Source organism: Ambystoma mexicanum, chromosome 2p (assembly GCF_040938575.1).
Source record: "Ambystoma mexicanum isolate Mex_15411 chromosome 2p, UKY_AmexF1_1, whole genome shotgun sequence".
In the NCBI taxonomy this organism is placed as follows: Eukaryota; Metazoa; Chordata; class Amphibia; order Caudata; family Ambystomatidae; genus Ambystoma; species Ambystoma mexicanum.
Genome location: NC_090923.1, coordinates 1,211,787,275 through 1,211,807,737, shown reverse-complemented (window position 1 = coordinate 1,211,807,737; position 20,463 = coordinate 1,211,787,275). Strand labels below are relative to the sequence as shown.

General features: G+C 48.4%; 1 protein-coding gene across 1 annotated transcript in view; it reads right to left on the bottom strand.

Annotated features, from left to right (window-relative positions):
• The window catches only part of FAM50A (family with sequence similarity 50 member A), a 357,741-nt gene that overhangs the window by 28,459 nt on the left and 308,819 nt on the right, over window positions 1–20,463 (bottom strand). The window contains exons 8-11 of the mRNA XM_069645472.1: window positions 14,646–14,722; window positions 14,136–14,190; window positions 11,747–11,795; window positions 6,344–6,414 (exon numbers count right to left, since the gene is read on the bottom strand). Coding sequence (XP_069501573.1) covers window positions 6,344–6,414; window positions 11,747–11,795; window positions 14,136–14,190; window positions 14,646–14,722 — 252 coding nt within the window. The remainder of the gene's footprint in view (window positions 1–6,343; window positions 6,415–11,746; window positions 11,796–14,135; window positions 14,191–14,645; window positions 14,723–20,463) is intronic.

The window sequence follows — 20,463 nt, the reverse complement described above, 5'->3', positions numbered from 1 at the left end:
CCCACCAACTCAAGGGGAGAAGTCGTCCTTGCGGGGCTTCTCTAGTCGAGGCGAATTCGGAGCTTCAGCACAGCAGCAGGGCTTCACCGGGCAAACCAACGGTCCAGGAGTTGCAGCAGGCGTCTCTTCCAAGTTCTTCTTCGGAATTCCTTTGTCCAGTCGTCGACTCTGCCTTCCAAGCCAAAAAGCCTTGCCTTTTATGCAGGTTTCTCCCATTCATTCCAGCCTAGCTGTCAGTCAAACAGCAGGGTGGCTGCCCTTGCCGGACAGCCAGCCAGCCAGCCAATCACCTTTGGGTGCATTTCTGTAACCAAGGGGATTAAGCACAGGGAGTTTTGGGCACCTCTCTCACTACCTGCCCCTGCCAGACATACTGGAGCGAGAGGAGGGTTTCACTCGTGAATCCCGCCAAAGACAAAAACAAACAAAGGGACCAAACCTGGTTTGGCGCGCAGAGTAAAACTCAAGAAGGACCTTTCCACAGAGAAATGGCGAAAAAATAAGGGTGTTTTACTGCAGCTGCGAACGCAGCCCGCGGTAAAAACCCACAATGATAGTAAAAAGTAAGCCACCAGCCATTAATCGCAGAAAGGGTAACAACTTTGTTACATGAGAAGCTAGACAAAGGGGATACCAAGTAACCCGTCGAGCACCCTATTGTAAGATAGTGTGTGCGGGGTCTAGAAAGTTACAAATGTAAGTAAAGTCAATTTCAGTTCACTGCTCTTGGAAACAATAGTTTATCCAAGAGAAGGTATTTAAACCTTTGGAAAATCTGTAAAAAGATTCCATATAGAGTATGTCAGACTCCAAAAAGCAAAAGAAATGCAGAAAACACATATAATTAAAAGTACAAAGTCCCAAAGTTCAGCAAAAGAGCTGGGGGTCTCTAAGGTAGAGCGGAATAAGCAGATTTCTGAGAATTCTCCCAAACAATTAGGCCTTTAAAATACAGGTTAGAAAAGATTATCTTTCTGCAACTTTCCCTCCATAGTACCAATGGAACCGTGTTCTGTTTGCTCTGTTTTTGTTCCTGTTCAGATTTTCTGAAGGGAATAGTAGCCTTCAACTTCACTTCTCTTTTTCTCACTTGTTATGGAGAAATCAGTACTGGTAAACTATGGTTCCCTTTTGAATTATTGTATTTTTATATTGCACAAAGAATCTTACAATGCAGCGCAATGGGGATACTTTTGTATCACCCTATCCTTATAGACAGAGAATTTTTGGTTACTTTTATATGTGCCAAAAGACAAGCTGATGGCAGCAGTTACATTTGTACTGTTTTTGCATTTTTGTTGTGCACATTTGCATTTACCGCATATTGCTGTTAAATGTTCTAGTGCCCAGTGCCCTAAAATGACTTTTGCTTGTTCTTTGGCCATATTACAGTTTGACCTTCTTCCTGCCCTGTCAGGTCAGGAAAAGTCCTTAAACGGTCATGCACTTGCCCAGGAAAGTTTCCGCGGGCTAGTGAGCCTTTCTGTGAGTGTGGCCCATGAAGGGGGCTGGGAATGTTTAGTCCCAGTCCAAATCACTGGTGACAGCAAGTCTACCACTTGGCAGATGTGAAACCAATAGTTGGCCCTGACTGGACCACTATGGTGCAGATCCTTACAATTGGTGGGCTTGGACTTGCTTCCAGCTCGAATTTTGGATAAGAGGACTTCTTCAGATCTACGTGGGAGACAAGAATCCTTTGAAAAAGAGCAGCCCGTTTGACGACCAAAAGACTACTTCTGCAGTGGTCCAGCATCGTATCCAGCGATTGGCCTGGTGAAGCCCTGCTCCTATGCCGGATATGAGAAGACCGTTGTCAGTGCTTCAACCTTTGGACTAGTGGGACCAACTAGTCTCAATGTCTTCGAGGTTGCATGCCCCAAGAGCCTTCGAAAGTGTCCCTGGACTGCCCGGTGGACTGACGAGCTCCCTCGCAGGCTACCTCGCCATCTTTTCGCCCCTCTGCATTCAAGCCTGGAACTCTGGTGGTTACGAGAATGTGCCATAAGTCATCTTCTCCCAAATGTTCAGCTTGCTAGCTTCAAGGGAACATGTCCTGGAGCTGCTTCTTTGACCGCAGGTGGAAGAGCGCCCGTCATCGCTGGAACTCACCTTTCTCCATCCCGTGAAGTGTCCTGAAGAGGTCTGCACTGTGAACGGCTGCATTTCTTCATCAACTGGGCTTGCATTTTACAGTTGCACCCAACAGTATGAAACACTCGAACCTGCAACCCCTGGACACCTCCAAGTACTCGTTTCACCTGGTTAGTTACTAAGTGATGTATTGCAAGTGAACCTACTGCTGAATGTATACATTTGTGCTATATGGTTTTGTGCGATATTCCTACCTGCTAGTTTCATTTCCTGGTGTGTTCCTAAAGGCCTAAGTAAATAACTTCTTTTTATAATGGACTATCTAAGCTGAATTATTGTGTGTTATTCTGTGTGGACTCATTGGGGCCCCAGACCGCGCTCACACTCTCTTGAGACTAAGCCTGGACTGCTCTCCACACTACCTTGGTAGCGTTTTGGCTAAACACAGATAAGATCTGCCCACCAGGGTTGATTTTAGAAATCCATCCTAGCAATTTGGAATAAGCTCATTTGCTTAGTACTTACCTGAATATTGGTATCAGCTTAACCCCAACTTGGTCAACCTAGATCATGGGTGCACAACATACGGCCCCCGGGCCAGTTGCGGCCCGCCATGCTCTTTTGTCCGGCCCGCGAGGCACAAAGACTTTCCTAATGGAGGGCGGCCCGCGGCCACCCTCCATTAGGGTTGTCTTCCGGGCCGGACAAAACACTGGCCCTCATTGGCTCAGCACACACACGCACCACGTCGCTCCTACGAGCCACGTAATGCGTGTGTGCTGCACCAATGGAGGGCCAGCACTACGGCTGGCGTAGTCCATAAGGCTTGATGCCAGAAGGCATTTCAGCCTTGGACCACGCCAGCCGTAGTACGATTCCAGCGTTCCAGCTTACCTGCCTTCCAGCATTCCAGCACGTCTCCGGTAAGTGCTCTGTTTGTGTTTGTGTGTCGGGTTTGTTTTGCTTTATGTTTGTGTGTGTATGTTGAGATGCGGGGGTGGGAGGGGTGTGTCGGATGTGTTTGAATGTTTGTATTTGAATGTATTTTGTGTGTATGTTGAGATGCGGGGGTGGGGGGTGTGTCGGATGTGTATGAATGTTTGTATTTGAATGTATTTTGTATGTATGTTGAGATGCGGGGGTGGGGGGGTGTGTCGGGTGTGTATGAATGTTTGTATTTGAATGTATTTTGTGTGTATGTTGAGATGCGGAGGTGGGGGGGGTGTGTCGGATGTGTATGAATGTTTGTATTTGAATGTATTTTGTGTGTATGTTGAGATGCGGGGGTGGGGGGTGTCGGATGTGTATGAATGTTTGTGTTTGAATGTATTTTATGTGTGTGCTGAGTTGGGGGATGGGGGTTCGGGTCTGTATGGGTGCTTGTTTGAGAGTGTGCTGATTTGGGGGGGTGGGGGTTCGGGTCTTTATGGGTGCATGTTTGTGTGTGTGCTGAGTTGGGGGTTCGGGTCTGTATGGGTGCATGCTTGAGAGTGTGTGCTGAGTTGGGGGGTGGGGGGTTTGGAGTTGAGGGGGTGGGGGGTTCGGGTCTTTATGGGTGCATGTTTGTGTGTGCTGAGTTGGGGGTTCGGGTCTGTATGGGTGCATGCTTGAGAGTGTGCTGAGTTGGGGGGTGGGGGTTTGGAGTTGGTGGGTTGGGGGGTGGGGGGTTCGGGTCTTTATGGGTGCATGTTTGTGTGTGTGCTGAGTTGGGGGGTGGGGGTTCGGGTCTGTATGGGTGCTTGTTTGAGAGTGTGCTGATTTGGGGGGTGGGGGGTTCGGGTCTGTATGGGTGCATGTTTGTGTGTGCTGAGCTGGGGGGTGGGGGTTTTGGGCTCTGTATTGGTGCTGGTTTGTGTGTGCCGATTTGGGGGGTGGGGGTTTGGTTGGGGGTGAGGGGGCCATGGGGTGGGGGGTTTGGTTGGGGGTGAGGAGGCCATGGGGCATAGTGTTTGGTTGGGAGTGAGGGGGGCATGGGGCATAGTGTTTGGTTGGGGGTGAGGGACATGGGCCATAGTGTTTGGTTGGGGGTGAGGGGGCCAGAGGGCATTGTGTTTGGTTGGGTGTAAGGGGGCCATGGGGCATAGTGTTTGGTTGGGGGTGAGGGACGTGGGGCATAGTGTTTGGTTGGGGGTGAGGGGGACATGGGGCATAGTGTTTGGTTGGGGTTGAGGGGGACATGGGGCATAGTGTTTGGTTGGGGGTGAGGGGGACATGGGGCATAGTGTTTGGTTGGGGGTGAGTGCCATGGGGCATAGTGTTTGGTTGGGGGTGAGGGGGGCATGGGGCATAGTGTTTGGTTGGGGGCGAGTGCCATGGGGCATAGTGTTTGGTTGGGGGTGAGGGGGGCATGGGGCATAGTGTTTGGTTGGGGGTGAGTGCCATGGGGCATAGTGTTTGGTTGGGGTGAGGGACATGGGGCATTGTGTTTGGTTGGGGGAAAGGGGGACATGGGGCATTGTGTTTGGTTGGGGGTAAGGGGGACATGGGGCATAGTGTTTGGTTGGGGGTGAGGGGGACATGGGGCATAGTGTTTGGTTGGGGGTGAGTGCCATGGGGCATAGCGTTTGGTTGGGGGTGAGGGGGACATGGGGCATAGTGTTTGGTTGGGGGTGAGTGCCATAAGGGCATAGTGTTTGGTTGGGGGTGAGGGACATGGGGCATTGTGTTTGGTTGGGTGTAAGGGGGACATGGGGCATAGTGTTTGGTTGGGTGTAAGGGGGCCATGGGGCATAGTGTTTGGTTGGGGGTGAGGGACATGGGGCATAGTGTTTGGTTGGAGGTGAGGGGGACATGGGGCATAGTGTTTGGTTGGGTGTAAGGGGGCCATGGGGCATAGCGTTTGGTTGGGTGTAAGGGGGCCATGGGGCATAGCGTTTGGTTGGGGTGAGGGGGCCATGGGGCATAGTGTTTGGTTGGGGGTAAGGGGGCCATGGGGCATAGTGTTGCACTCCAAGAGTGAACCCAATAATAAAGCTAAAACAGGCACAGTTGGGAAATGTTCATCTTTGGCTTTTTGAGGAAACCTGAATCAACAAAGGCCATACTCCTCTTGGGCAACCCAAAGAGCAAACTGTAGCAGTCCAAAATAACGGCATGTCCAATCTAGGGTCAATAAAATATATATAAGTTAATTAAACAGGCGAGATACAATAACTAAATAGAAATAAATTATAACAATGGAAAATGTGTAGTACAAAATGTAAGTTTGAAATGCAAATAAAAATGTTTACCCCTCAAAAACATTCTTTTTCCATGTGTTTAGTACAAATTGGGGTTTTAAAAAGCCTCCTGCCATGCCCCGCCTACCGCCCAGCCCACATTTACTTTTCGGCCCACTATAGCCCTCATGTAAGGTACTTTCGGCCCTCTGTCAAAATCAGTTGTGCACGCCTGACCTTGATGCTCGGAAGCTTTCTTTGGACCCTGAACGTGGTCCGTTAGCCTAACTTGTCAGGGTCAAACTAAGAAACCGAGTTATCCGTTTTAAAAATTAACTTCCATGTAATTCTGAATTTAGTCTTTTTACTGCACCCCAATATACAAATGTAGTTTCAGTAGGTAAATTGTGTGGACATTTCTCTACAGAATGTTATAAAGTGTTTACTGTACCTCTAGCCACCCTGCTCCCCTCCTGAAAGCGCTGGCGTGGCTGCTATGCCATGTTTGTCACTACGCGAGTAAGGTGGAATTGACGGTAACATGGTTGCCTATTTGTGGGTGAATTGCTGTTGTACAGTAATCACATTGGTAGATAAAGCACTGTAAATAACACAACAAGCAACCTTATCAGGATGTTCCAAACACGCACCCTTCCATTCACATGGCTAGGCTCCAACCTAAAAGCCTTCAGACAGGCAAACAGTGGTACAAGGCATGTGTGTGCTACACAAATGTCAATTTGCATAACTAACATCAGCAGTTGCAGGTAGCCAACCTAGCACTGCCCCTTGAGTAACAACCACAACAACCATTTTACTACCCTCTGTACTCGTTAAGCAAGGGTTAGTATGGGGTCCCTTTGTTTTCATCACAGGCTCCTGTTTCATAAATAACAGACATAGGGATTTAAGAAAAAGTATTCTGCAAACTTGGGTAGTGAACAGCCTGTCGCAAGGAAATCTAGTTGGAGCGAGAGGATAGATCCTCTGTGTGCTACACGGTCTAATGCTCAGTCCACCTCCCCCTGCCATGCCCTTCTTGTGCATTCCCCTACTTAGCACAATATGGCAGAGGTTGTTGATTCTCTTACCTCATCTTTCTCCACTGTGGCATCACTCAGAAGCCTGACATCATCATGGACGTCAAAGTTAAACAGAGGTCCTGGACAGGATAGAAGTAAGGGAGATATTACCACAAGTGAGAAGTCAAGAAAGCTCTACATCAACACTCCATCATATGGCATGCGGTTTACAGCCCACGTCCTACCCCTATTAACCAAGAGCCATGCCAGTACACTGACAGAACTACAACTAGCAACTACCATCTTATGTTTTGCACTACGCAGATGGAAAGGGTTCAGAAACATCTACTGTGGCAGTAGCTGCTTGCCTCCCTTGCACTCAGTAGCTCGCATCAGGCTTAAGCACTGTACGACAAACACATTTCCCAATGTTCATACATATTCCCAAATAGCCTAACTCATGCATAATTGTCAATGCCCCAGCCCTTCCAGCTATTCACTGGAACGGATTGCGAGGAACTTTTCCATATTTCCCCATGGGGGATTTCTCCATTTGTAAGCAGCACCAATGGCGGAGTCATCCACAATTACCATTACATTGACTGGGATACATCAATACATCTGCACTCGTAATCCACATATTGACCAGAATCTAGATAGATTCTGGATATTTTGTACTGTGGTAATTACCAATGCTCATTTGTTGACTCTGTTGAGTGCTCCACTGCTCCAGGGCCATGTTTGCTCAATAATAATACAAATAATAATATTAAATGCACAAGATCCAAATAGCCAGAAAAGCTATCTTGGAGCTAGTCACGTGGAATGATTAGCCATTGTACATGCATTTGAGTTGTTGTTTCCTCTCTCACCTCAAAGGGTTGACAATGTTTCAGACCTATGACAGCAGTTTTAACCCCTTAAATGCTGACGTCTATGCAAATAGACTGAGCATACTCGTCCTTGGCACTTATTAAAAGCACTGGCTTAATCCATGGATTCTTATGCTTGGCTCAAGAAGTTTTATGGTTGGGGGGAGTGGGGAGGGGGGGACTACAATGCTATACTCCAGACTATGGAAAAGTTTTTTTTCTGAATATATTTTTATTTTATTTTTTAAGGTCAAACAAACACACTACAACCGTTTCAAAACATGGAAAGCATCATATTTCGACACATTTTCAAACTCCCCAACTCCCCCCTCCATCTTGAAACTAGAGCCAGTTCTCACATATCATTTACGGGAACATCACTGGGTGGCACACTACCTAGACTGCCATCAACCGGGTCCTCTGTTTGGTTGTCACCCTGGTGAGGGTTTGCCAACGAGGCCACCAATTGCCGCCAGGCCAACAAGGGCCCTACTTCTTCTTCGCCCCCCTGGTGACCGCTTCAAACCAGACTACGGATTCAGCTTCCGCCCATCTCAAGAGGTCTGTCCACCACAACTCCACCCTGGGTCTATGGGCCGCCTTCCAGCCCATGGCGATCCTACGTTTGGCCAAGACATAGGCCAGGTCCTTCATCTTGCTTATGTGTTTCAAATGCCGGGGTCTAGGGAATAGTCCAAGCAAGCATGACCAGGCCGATTCCACATCCAGGACTACCCCCCCGCCAGCCAGTTTCGTCTTGACTTCATTCCAAAATCTATGCACCTCCGGGCAAGCCCAAAACATGTGTAGCAGTCCCACGTTCACCTCCCCACACCTGGGGCATTGCTGTATAGCTGATCCCCCAAATTTTGCAATCTTCCCGGGGGTTAAATAAGCCCTGTGGGTAAGATACAACTGAAGCTGTTGGAATCTCGCGTTACGGGACACCTTTTTATGGTACCTCTGGGCCCGTTCCCACTGCCCATCCGTCATGGGTCCTCCCACCTCCTCCTCCCAATCTTGTCTCAATTGGAGCAACTCCTTCCCTGCCCTTGCCCGCAGGAGCTCATATATCCTCGATATTTCGTGCCCGCCCTCCGATACATCGTACATGGTTTCCAGGGAGGCATCTGGATCCTCCGCGAGCACTGTCTCTGGCCATCTTTCTCTAGTCTTTTTCACCAGCCTAGTGTAGGTTATATATTGGCCAACATGTACTCCCGTCTCTTCCTGCAGCCGCTGAAAGTCCACCGCCGCCCCTTCCTGCCATATGTCCCTGAGGGTAGCTAGGCCTACCTGTTCCCAGTATCTGCGGACCGATTCAAGTAGTTGGGAGTCGCTCCCGCACAGAGCCGCCAAAGGGGCCTGCTGGGAGTATGGTTCCGAGTCCCCCCAATCTTCCATGTCCTGTGCCAGATCTCCCAGCCCAACCTCAGTAACCGCCCCTTGCCCACCAGTTTATCTCTGCCCAACCACACCACTTCCATCAGAAAGTATGGGGCTGTATCTTCGCGCAGGAGCCTGGCTTCCGCCGAATCTTCAGTACGTGGCCACCTGGCCACGTACTGCAGCTGCCCCGCCAGGTAATAGAGTTCGAAGTTAGACAGGCCCTGTCGCACGGGTTCTGGAGCTTCCACAGAGCCACCCCTAGAGCTGCCCCACACAAAACCCCTACACACGCTGTGAAGTTTCGCGAATAGGCTTCTGGGTATCAGAAACAGGACGTTTGTAAAAAAGTGCAAGAGTCTAGGCAGGACCACCATCTTGATCAAGGCCACCCTCCCCATCATGGTCAGGGGCAGTCTGGACCAAAATACCATACTGTTCCTAATCCCCTCTATCGCCTTTTCTGTGTTGTGCTTGTGTTCTGTCTCGATCTTGTGGTAAATGTTTATTCCCAGATACCTAAATGTTACAGGCTGCCATGGTATTGGCAGAACAGGCAGCCTCTGCACCGGGACATTCCTATATCTACCCAAAGGGAACAGGCTGGACTTTCCAGGGTTGACCGATATACCGGAGAGGATGGCATACTGTTCTATCACCTCTAGGACGTACTGTAGGTTTTCTTCTGGATAGCGTAAATAAAAGAGCATATCATCCGCATATAATGATATCAAATGCTCTCCACTGGCCGTGTTTATGCCCACCTCCCCATATTGTTGACGCAGGCATATTGCCAGCGGCTCCAATGCCAGTATATATAGCATCGGTGACCAGGGACATCCCTGTCTGGTCCCCCTGCCCAGTTGCCAAGAATCTGAGACCGTGGACCCTGTCTTGACCCTTGCCATCAGGGTGCTGTAAAACAACTGTACCCATCTGAGGTATCCGGGTCTCACTCCATACCCCTTCAGGACCGCTTTCAACCAGGGCCATCGTACCGAGTCGAAGGCCTTGACCGCGTCTAACGACATTATGGCCAGCTCGCCCGTGTCCTCCTCAGTTTGGTCCATGACATGGTGTAGCCTCCAGTGGTTGTCGGTGATGTCCTGCCCGGAACATATCCCGTCTGATCTGGGTGTATCAGTTTCTTAATCACCCTTTTCAGTCTATTAGCCAGCACCGCCGTGAGTATTTTGCTGTCCTGGTTGAGCATGGACAACGGTCTGTAAGACCCGCACTCCAGGGCCGGCTTGCCTGGTTTCAAGAGTGGAATGATTACGGCCTCACAGAGAGACAACGGGAGTTCTCCCTTCTCATAGGCCTCGTTGAAAGTGGCAAGCAGTGGCTGGAGCAACTCTTGCTGGAATGTTTTGTAGAACTCGCTGGGCAGCCCATCCGAACCCGGCGCCTTACAAGTGGGCAAGTTCCGAATCACTACCTCCAGCTCATCCGAGGTGACGGGTGCGTCCAACTCAGAGCGTTCTAGATCATCTAAGGTGGGCAGCTCAATGTCCCCCAATGTGTCTAGTATGTCTTGACCCATATCCTCCCCCGTGTCCTCATACAAGTGTCTGTAAAACTTGAGGAATTCCTCATTTACCTCTTTCTGGGTGTTGCGTATGCTACCTCCTTCGCCCTGAATCTCACTAATCACCGAGCGGTGGGTCTCACTCTTGTACAGCCAAGCCAGCAATCTGCCCGGCTTATCGCCCCCTGCGTGTATCCGCTCCGTATATTTCCTGTAGCTGAGTCTACACAGTCTATCCTAGAGTGCACTACAGGACAACTGTAGCTCCTCTACTTTGGTTCTGTTATCATGAGCGGTGCTCACGCAACGCGTGTGCTCCTCTAGCTCTCTTTCCGCCTCCCAGAGCTCCCTTTCAACCCCCCCTTAGCCCTTTAACTTGGGAAATAGCTACCCCACGCACCACCACCTTAAACGCTTCCCACAGTGTGCCCACAGAGCTTACGCTTCCCGTGTTTTTATCAAAATATTCTTCAATGGCGTCCCTCAGGCCCTCCCGAAACCCCTCATCCTGCAGAGCCACGGTCCTAAGTCTCCATGTAGGGATCTGCGGGCGTGGGGGCTGGTGCCTCCAGTCTACCACCAAGGGCGAGTGGTCCGACAGCACTCGGGCCATGTATTCTGCTCCTTCTATTTCTCTCACTATCCCGGCTGTTACAAACATGTAGTCTAACCTTGTGTACAAATCATGTGGCGCTGTGTAGTGTGAGTACTGTCTATCCGTGGGATGCAGCCTCCTCCACGCATCCTCTAGGCCTTTCAGTAGGGTACTCAGCGCTTTAGCCGCCGGTGCCCTTTTTCCTGCCCTATCCTTGGACCTATCCATACTGGGGTGTACGGTACAGTTAAAGCCCCCCCCCCACACTACCGTACCCCCCGCCAGGGGGCCAAGTTTACTGTAGAGGGTCCTAAAGTAAGCCGCTGTATCGTTATTGGGGGCGTACAAATTTATGATGTTTATTTCTCTGTTTTCCAAGAGACCCGTCACCACCACCATTCTACCCTCCGGGTCCACCGTAGAATCAAGCACTCGAAACGGCACGTGGGGCGCCACCCAAGTGACGACCCCTCTGGCATACGCTGAGTACGCCGCCCCCACAACGGTGCCCTTCCATTTCCTCCCGACCACCTCCAGCCTTTCCCTAGTGAGGTGGGTCTCTTGCAGCAGGGCTATGTCTACGCGCATCCTCTTTAAATACATCATCACTTGCGTTTAAGGTAGCTGTTGAGGCCCCGTACATTCCAGGTCACAATTCTGAGATTACCCGATGCCATCTAGTCGGTCTATCTCCGTCCCATCTCTCCCCATAATGTTCCCTATGTAGGGTCGTTTCCTTGCTCCTTCCCTTCTATTAACGAACCATGCCCCCCTCCCCCCTTCTCCAACCTCACACCACTGCACACAACTCCCCCCCCACCCCCTCTCCCCACCAACCCCCAATAGCCCAGCTCCATCCCTGGATCACAGGCCTACCCACGTCTGGACCCGTCTCGTGACCAAGAACAAGGACCCCGCGGGGTGTCACCAATCTAACAGTGACCTAACTAAGTATACTACTATCGGGTGCGGAGGTTGCTCCCCAGGAGCTCCCAGTCATCTATTTAGGAGAAGTGAATTCAACGGGACCCGCCGGCAGGACTATGGAAAAGTTAATGCAAAAAAGAACATTTCCTCGAAGAACAACTTACCACTCTTGCCTCTTGCTTTAGTGACAATGAAATCATAGAAGCTGTGGTGCTGCAAGAGATGGGGAGACAATACAGTGAATCCTTTGTGCTCATATCCGGTAATGTAAGTGTGCAAAGTGCTGTCTTATGCATCATTCTGACAAGGAAAGCAGAGTGGGTTTAACACTGGAGTGCAAGGAGGCTAAAAGGAGCAGACTTAACATTGAATTTTACGCAATAAATCACCAGCTACATTGCGCGAGCTAGAGAAAAGCTTCTCAATTCATAGTCATCAGATCTGACCTACAAGACTAATACATTTACCTTGGTGCCTCCATGTAGGAGTTGCAACTGCAATTAGTCGTTTTCTTTCATGGTGCAACAAGTTTCGAACCGTACTGAACTGCAAATGTTCGCCATCATCAATCTGTGTGTATTGTAGCAGCATGAACTTAAACGCCTGCAGGTGCTTCAGGCTTAAGAGAATGGTGCCTTTTTTTAATACATTGTATGATAAAAATGGGCAGGCTCCCAGTTTTGGCAGATCAAGAAATGTAAGCGCATGAAAATAATGATTGGCCCATGATCATAACATTTTGGTTAAACCAAGATTAAAAACCGGGAATATTTTTCAGCAATGCAATCATGAACGTTTCCCAGAAGCAAGTGCACTAGGAACACACATTTTAATTATTAATGAGTTCAAGCAAACGTGTAGAATAATGCCACAATCAACAAGAAGTGTTTGTTCTAACATGTCTTTCAAAGGCTGGCCAGTTTCAAAACGTTTAAACAATCGCTGTCACATCTCGTTCTATTTAGTTCTTTTCAGTGCAATTCAGTTGAGTTGTTCAGACAAAATAGAGGACCAGATCATTAAAAAAAATGGATTACATGATCAATAAGGGAAATGAAAAAAGGTTTGTGATAAAACTAATTCCACCATAATGTACACATGTGTATCAAAAACTGAATAATATAAGAACTTAAAACAAAACAGTAAAATGGATTGCTACAAATTAATATTAACCTTCGTGTGCCGTTATTGTGTTTGCAGCTTTTACTATTTATACGTGATGAAAATACTAATACAAAAATGGAGCATCGAGGCGGATTTGGAGTAGAAGAGGTCAACTGGCTTGTCCCATTCTTGGGCTCCCTGCGAGACTGTAAGGTGATAACAGCAGAGATGTGCATTCACGCAGCATGACTCTCTAAAAGAGCTAAAGGGTAGAAGTCTTAAAAAGAGACATGGAAATCAACCCTCTGCCACCTAGAATAGCAAACAACTTCAGAGACATGTAAAGCCTTTTCCGAACCATCTCAAGAAAACAATTCAGGGGAAAATGAACAAATGTTTTAACTGCAGTTTTAGAAAATGTGGAGTTAGTTACCAGTATGGGAATAATAGTAAATTAAGCCCATTTATGGCTGGGGATAGAGTGTCCTCCCAATGATAATGTCTGCCGGACTTTTATTTTAGAGCACAAAGATTAGTAGGGAGGAAAGGGACTGGACATAGAACAAATGAGCGTCCATGGGGGTCCATATATGTCCACTGAACCAATTCACAGCACCAGCCTTCAAATTCTGTCTAGCATTTCCAGAAGCAAGGCTCAGGAACGCCTGTACAGAGGAAAGGGGTAGCAGTGCAGAAGATGATGGTGCTGGCTAGAGAGCAGACTCTGGAGGAGGGCACCAATTAGACAGTGGATGCCAAAGCGGAGCAGAGGAAGGAGGGGAGAGGGTGAACGGCAAGGAGGGGCAGGGATAGGAGGGAGTGGGTATAGAAGGCATAGTAGGGCAGAGCAGAGAGGGGAGGATGTGGAAAACAAGGTAGGGCAGAGGAGGGCAAGTCGGGGATGGAAGGAGCGGGGTGTGGAAGGCAGTGGCAAAAAGGGAGGTGGAAGGGAGGGTCCGAGCCACAGCTAAGGGCAGAAGCCGCCACAGCTGAAAAAGGGAGGAGGAGCCACATCTGAGGAAGAGGAGCAGCCACATCTGAGGAGGGGTATTGGGGAGTAGGAGCCACAGCTGAGAAGGCGGGAGGAAGCAGCTACAGCTGATAAGGTAGGGGGAGGAGCCACAACTGAGAAAGCAAAAGAGGAGGACATGGAAGGATGGTTGCAGAGGTGGGCGCTCTGATCAGGAGGAAGACCGGACTGAGCAAATAGGATGTGGAACGAGGAGAGGAAAATCATGGATGAGGCGGAAGGGATGTGAGAAAGTCAGCTCTAAGATGTGGGAAGCGAGGAATAAAGAAAAAGGCCACTCATTGGATCTTGAGCCTAATGAGGAAGACCCTGAGGGGAAACAAATGGGAGGGAGTGGCTGTGAAAATAAAATATTCATGTTTGGTCTTGTCAGGCTGGGCACATCTGGGCAGCCAAAGAGTACACGTGGCTCGACTTACATGAGGGATGATCAGATCTTCTTTGATATACATGAGCTGCTCAACACCAGCGGACCTACAGATAAAAGAAAAGCAGTTTAGGGACCTTTAACAAGGCATCTAGACAGAAGGAGCAACTGGAAGTAATGCCAACACTTGGAGAAATCCCCAACCACCATAGTACATAACAATGGACCCATGTACTGGCCCTAAGCGGGAGTTGGCCGTGCTAAATATAGCAAATTAACACATTCTACCACCCTACCAGCATCCACCCCCAAAACTCTGTCAATTCCACTCCCCAAATCAACCACTCTCATGCTCGCAATCTATAGGAACGTGTTTGGAAAATTCAAGGTGGCAGCTTGAAAAAACATGCGACTGGGAAGTAAATAGTTGCTCTTCATTTCCATTCAACTTCCCAAAAATGAATAGTGTACTTATAGGGTGTACAGTAATCATTCAGAGAAGGTAATACATACTTTTAGCTGGAAGGTAAGAGCTGTAAAAGCCAAGGGAAGGGGACTATACCTGAGCTCGCTGAAGTCTTTCCGCAATATCTCCAAGGCTTTTTGCAGGAACTGCTGCATGGTGTTCCCTTTCTTCATCTGCAAGGGCAAAATTGGGGGGAAAGGTGGAGTTTAGAAGGAAGTTGTTCGGACAGTTTTTCTGAGGTCCAACTAAGGGCTTAGTAAAACCATTCAACTGAGACATTACAAGAATTCACTATTAGTATAAAGAGTTCAGGGTAGGGTAGACAGAGAAGCCAGGCTGATCTTAGGATGGAGAGAGGGCTGTAGAATCAGTACCAAGAACATGTAATACAGATGGTCCAAAGAAACACTAAAACACTATGGCCCTCATTACGACCCTGGCGGATTTTTTCCGCCATCGACGGACTTTCCGGCCATGGCGTAATCGACGGACTTTCCCCATTCCCATTTCGGCCCCATAGGGTATAATGGGAGTGGGAAAGGAGTTAATTACGCCACCGTAAAATACGGTGGCGTAATTAACACCAAGGTCCCAGAGCGCCATGGATTTTTCCGCCCGCAAAAAGCGGGCGGAAAAATGACCATGGCGCTCCGGGAACTCGTAGTTGGCGGTAAGGGGTCGGCGCAGCTAACGCTGGCGCAGACCCCTTAGCGCCAGGGTCGTAATGAGGGCCTATGTATTGTAAAAATAAATGTTTTATTTAAATGCAAGTAGGCCCAGATAAATCTTGGGGGGAATAAGTATATAATGATGAGGCTGGATGGCAGTGGCAGTATAAGTAGAACGGTTCTTTATTTCACCATAAAGGTAAAAAAAACAAAAACAGAAGAAATTTGTGGTCTGAACTCAAGGACTTGATTCAGTCTTTCTAAAAAATCAGCTTTACTTTACTGGAGTTTCGTTGATAAGGGTGCACCAACTGTGCCTGCGATTTAGTCCTCGTACGCCCAGAGCGTTTCTGGTGCGGCTCTCTCCTCTTCTCCTCGCTGGGTCTGTAAGGGAATGGATGAACAGCACACAATCCGTCATTGCTTCCTGGCTTAAATAGGGGCTGGAGCGTTCTAACCAATCAGCGTCTAAGTGGCTTGATATTCTATATAAACCCCCGCAAACCCCGCCCCTTCCTCTCTGCTTGAAGTTTGCCATGGCGCCTCCCCAACAGACTCCGAAGAGACATGCACGGCTGCGGACTCCCAGGACTGCGTGGGTTCCGAACCACTAGGATTAGTATGGCAAGAGTTACTATAGGTGTTTGGTTGAACGTGTTCCCGAATGGGAGGCGCTAGTGCAATGAAACCGTCCTCCGGTGCTTCACTAATGGTTACTGCATGCCGATCGCTGGTTGCCTCCTCCCTCCTCTCGCAATCCATAGACCTGTGTCGGAGGTACCGCTTCCCGTGTCTGTTCCCCTGGTGGTGTTCACCGCCTGGTGGCGTTTCTGTTCTCTCGTAGTGTTAGTCCAGGTTTCGGTACTTCGTTACCTGCACTGGTCAGCCCCGACGTTCTTTCATTAGGCGCCACAGTCTCTCTGGGCTTCTGAACTGTTTTAGCCTCCCTGGTCGCTCCGGCGGTTTCTGAAAATGTGCTGCTTGGAGCACTTTATGCAAGTCACCCGGCACTCCGGATTCCAGCTTATTCGTTTGACGCGTCTGCTTCCTCGGCACCCGTCCAGGCTGGCTTCTGGTAGCCTTTCAATGACACAGCCCGCTCACAAAGTAATATCACATATATAACCACAATTATAAAAACAACACTATGCTTGAAGATGCACAGACCAAAGCATATAACCTTATTGGACAGCGTTTACATGTCTGGATAATGCAGATACTTTGCCATTGGTGGGCTGGGTAAACTCCAAGCCCGATTCTGGGGTAAGAGGAGCCCTGCTGCAGTTTCTCAGAATGCCCACTGGAGCCAAAACCGCACAGAAGAGGAGCCTGTACTGAAGACATGGAACACTGCTGCTATGGACAACCAGCATTGCCAAAGTCACCTCCCAGTGATGCCCTACTGCTTTTGTAACTACCCTAGAAGACCCTCATCAGTGCTTTGACCGTTGAGACTGGTGGGACTAACTACAGTCTTAAGCCATCTACAGGAAGCCTGCTGTCGGAAGTGTCCCGGGGCAATCCTGCGGGCTGACCAGTCTGTGCAAGAGACTCTTCGTTGCACTGGTCGCCATCCTGATCTGGATGTCGGGACTCTGTGGGTCAATTTGTGGCCTAAGACCATCTTTCCTGCTGTTGCTGCTCTCCTGGAACAAAGGGGTGCCGTAACAGGGCACTTTCTCATCATCCCAAACCACTGCTACCCCGCACATGCAGCATGGGGTTACTTCACTGCTACTTTGCTGTGTCCTGGAGGACGCACCATGTTAGGGAGTTATACAAAAGTCCACCAATTTGTGTTACAGCAGTGGGATTGATGTAGAGATGGATACACTGACTCTTGGTGATACTGATGACCAGAGAAACCATCCACTAAGGACTGGTTTAACAACGTCTGTGTATCTCAACCTATCAATTATAACATGGGAAACTACAAGCAAGAGGCTATTGTACCACTTAAAGTAGAAAAACTTAGAACAGTGCAAAGCAAAGAACCTCAACTGTAAAAGAAAGAAGAATGATTTGATTCAAACACTGTTGAATTACCAAAGTTCAGTTAGTAGGCCTGCCACTCCTACTCCTAATATTGATTTGCGTGAAGAGGTGGGTGAAGGTTCTGATTTGGAAGAAAATGTTCCTGATGGGCATGAAGATGCAGACCTGGAAGAACTCAGAGTACCAATTACTAGGCCATCTCCAGTACTTCCCTTCAGCCCCCATGCCCACATCTCCCTCTACCAAGGCTTCTGAGGTACACTTGGAAATTGAGAAACTGAGAATTCGGCTGGAGTATGGAAACTGACCCGCAAGCGAAAGAAATGAAAATGCATCATGAGTTAGCCATGAGAAAATTGGCTTTGGACTCCTTTCAGCGGCTTCTCTGTCTGATGCCTCTCGGATCAACAAACCAAAACTGCCTCAAGACTTGAGGAGTCAGTAGGATGTGAAGAATGATATCATTGACTGGATGCAAACATTTGAACTTGCTTGTGAAATTCAAAATGTGTGTGAGTTAGCAAGCGCCAAGGGTTATTTCTAGGCTTCCCAGAAGGGCTGTGTTGTGATTCTGGAGACGAACACTGATGAAAGAAAAAACGATCAACTGGTGAGACAAGCTCTCATAGCTAGATATGGGAAGACTCCTTCCCAATAACTAAAAACCTTTAGAGAACATAAGAAGAACAAGGGAGTGTTGTGGACCACCTGGGCGTGCAAGTGCCTCAAAAAATGAGATGGGTCGATTGAAGGCCATAAGGCGAGTACATTTAATGGCATGAGGAATCTCTTCATGTTATTGAACAATTTTGATGCCAGTATCCCAGATTTGAAACAGCATCTGGCTGACTCAAAGGAACTTGACACCAAGAAGTTACCACTAGCTGCTGACTTGTGGGAGGCTAATGGGGCCACTAAGAATGATTCTGGTGCTCCACAGAAAAAGGAGGAAGCGGAAAAAGCATAAAAAGGAAGAAGACTCCCTACGGAATCCCAATCCATTGGGGCTCACAAAACATAATAAGGGTAAACACCACTGGAAATACAATATGGATAGTGAACCTTCGGGTACCAAGCCGTAGAAAGCTTTCCGGAAATCCCCATACCAGAAAATATTTGGTAAGTGTGTGGTTTGTGGGTCCGGGGACCATGTGAAAGGAGATTCCTCTGTTGCCTTAGCATGCCCACAAGATGCAGAGAATATCAGGATAGAGTCATTCTTTCAGTCTCCGGCCCAACAAACTTATGGAATTCAAGTCAGAGTAGTTTCTGCACCCTTACATTCCCAAGATCAGTATCGGGGAACACACCACTCCATTCCAGAAAACACTACAGAGTACATCAAGGAAGGTGTTCTCATTAATGGTCAGGAGACCCCTGCCATTAGAGACATTGGGTCTAACATCTCAATGGTGAGTGAGCCTTTACTCAACCCAGAGGATGTAGCTAAGGCATCTCTGGGCCCCATTAAGTTTGGCGGAGGTCCTGTCCAGATGCTCCCCATCATGCCCGTTACCATACAATGTAACAACATGACGGTCAGGATACCCGTCAGTGTCCAGGCAGAAGTGGTCTGGTGCTGTGTTGCTAGTAAATGACTGTAAAAACTGTAGGTGTCTCCCAAACAGTTTGTCAAAGGATAAGAGCTCTTGCCAAGGAAGCAAGAGAAGGAAGCAAGAGAGGCCACCTTAAGGGACCTCTTCTCAGAGACTAAGCGTAAACTCTGCTTCTCTGGAGGGCAGCAGGGCCTTAAGCACAACGCACTAGGGACCAAGACCCAAGACCCTAGGCCCAAGAAGCTTCAGGTCTTTCCAGTGACCCAAACTGCCGCACATACTGAGGTGAAAACCCACTTACACTAGTGGAGGTAGTTCAACCATGTGACAAGAAGTTAGATCTTCCTGCCATCCCTGAAGAAAAGAAAAATGTATCTACTTCGAAAAATTCTATTGTCAAGAGGGCAACCTCTAGAGAAGAAAAATCCAGATCCAAGAGGAAAAAGGGAGCCTAAACCATGCCTTCCCACTAAACCTCCATTAGTGAAACCTGTAACCCAGCCTGCTCCTGCCAGAGAGGTGGATAGGAATCATGTGCAGTCTATGGACTCCAATTATGGAGGCCCCTCTGGATAAATTAGGGCCTTTTACAGAGGGTCCTGTCAAAAAGCCTAACTTGGGTTCAGCAGAGGAAACCCCTCCTGAGGGTCCGTTAGCCCAGACCCCTTCTTATAAAAAGAAATAAGTAAAGGTTTAGGTCTTATAGCTTGCAGAGGCTTCCACTTACTCAAAGGCATAGATCAGGGTAGTCCTAAAAATAATGCTGATGGACTCTACAGTAGGTTAAACAGACTAAAACAAGAGATCCATTGAGGAGTGGATTAAATCCTCCTGTCCCTTAGTCAGGAAGGAGAGTGTGTTCAGGTAGATTTTCATTTTTATACACAATATTCTCCACATGCGAGTCATCCCAGCACTTTTTGCAGGACTATTCGATTTTTGGTCTGTTCCCCTGAGTGAGTGGGAACCTTTTTCCATACTCACTCATTCTTTAACCCCATCTATGGAATACTTTTAGATTTCTTTTTATACACCTTTCTTGGAGTTTTACTTTCCTTCGGGTTTTAAGGCACCTGTCTTTTGACTTTAGCAGCACACAGCACTGTGCAATGTTGCCAAGAGCCCTTTGGGCGTACCTTTTTATTTTCAGTTATAGGAGGACATTTGTATCCTTATCTTTTTCTATTGTGAGATCAGCACACACCACCTTATGTGGAGTACTGAGGGGCTATATAGAATCCCCTTTCTCACTGCTCCTGTAACTTTAAGGTTACAGTGACAATCCAATGTGAATGGCTGGGGGCAGTGGTTTTATCCTACCTACTTTTGTGCAATTTATACTCCCAGGCTGTACTTACGATACTCCACAGAAGGGTCACCACTGACACAAAATTGTGGCAGTGTTCTTTATTCGCCAATTTAAGATGGCTTGTCCGTTCTTGATCCTTCTTCTGCCGTGCTGGGTGGGGGAAGTCCTGGTTTGACTTTGCAAAGCCTGTCAAGTCTCCAGTGGGTCTGAAGACAGAAAATGGGGGAAGACGGCAAAACTCTGCTGTTCTTTGTCTTCTGCTGTGCCTGCCTAGAACCAGTTCCAACTGGGAGGCTGGATTCCTGAAAGGACAGCCACCACCCAGAGTTTGAATGGTGCATGGGTGCCGATTGGCTGGGTTTCTGCATAAAAAGCATGGATCCTGA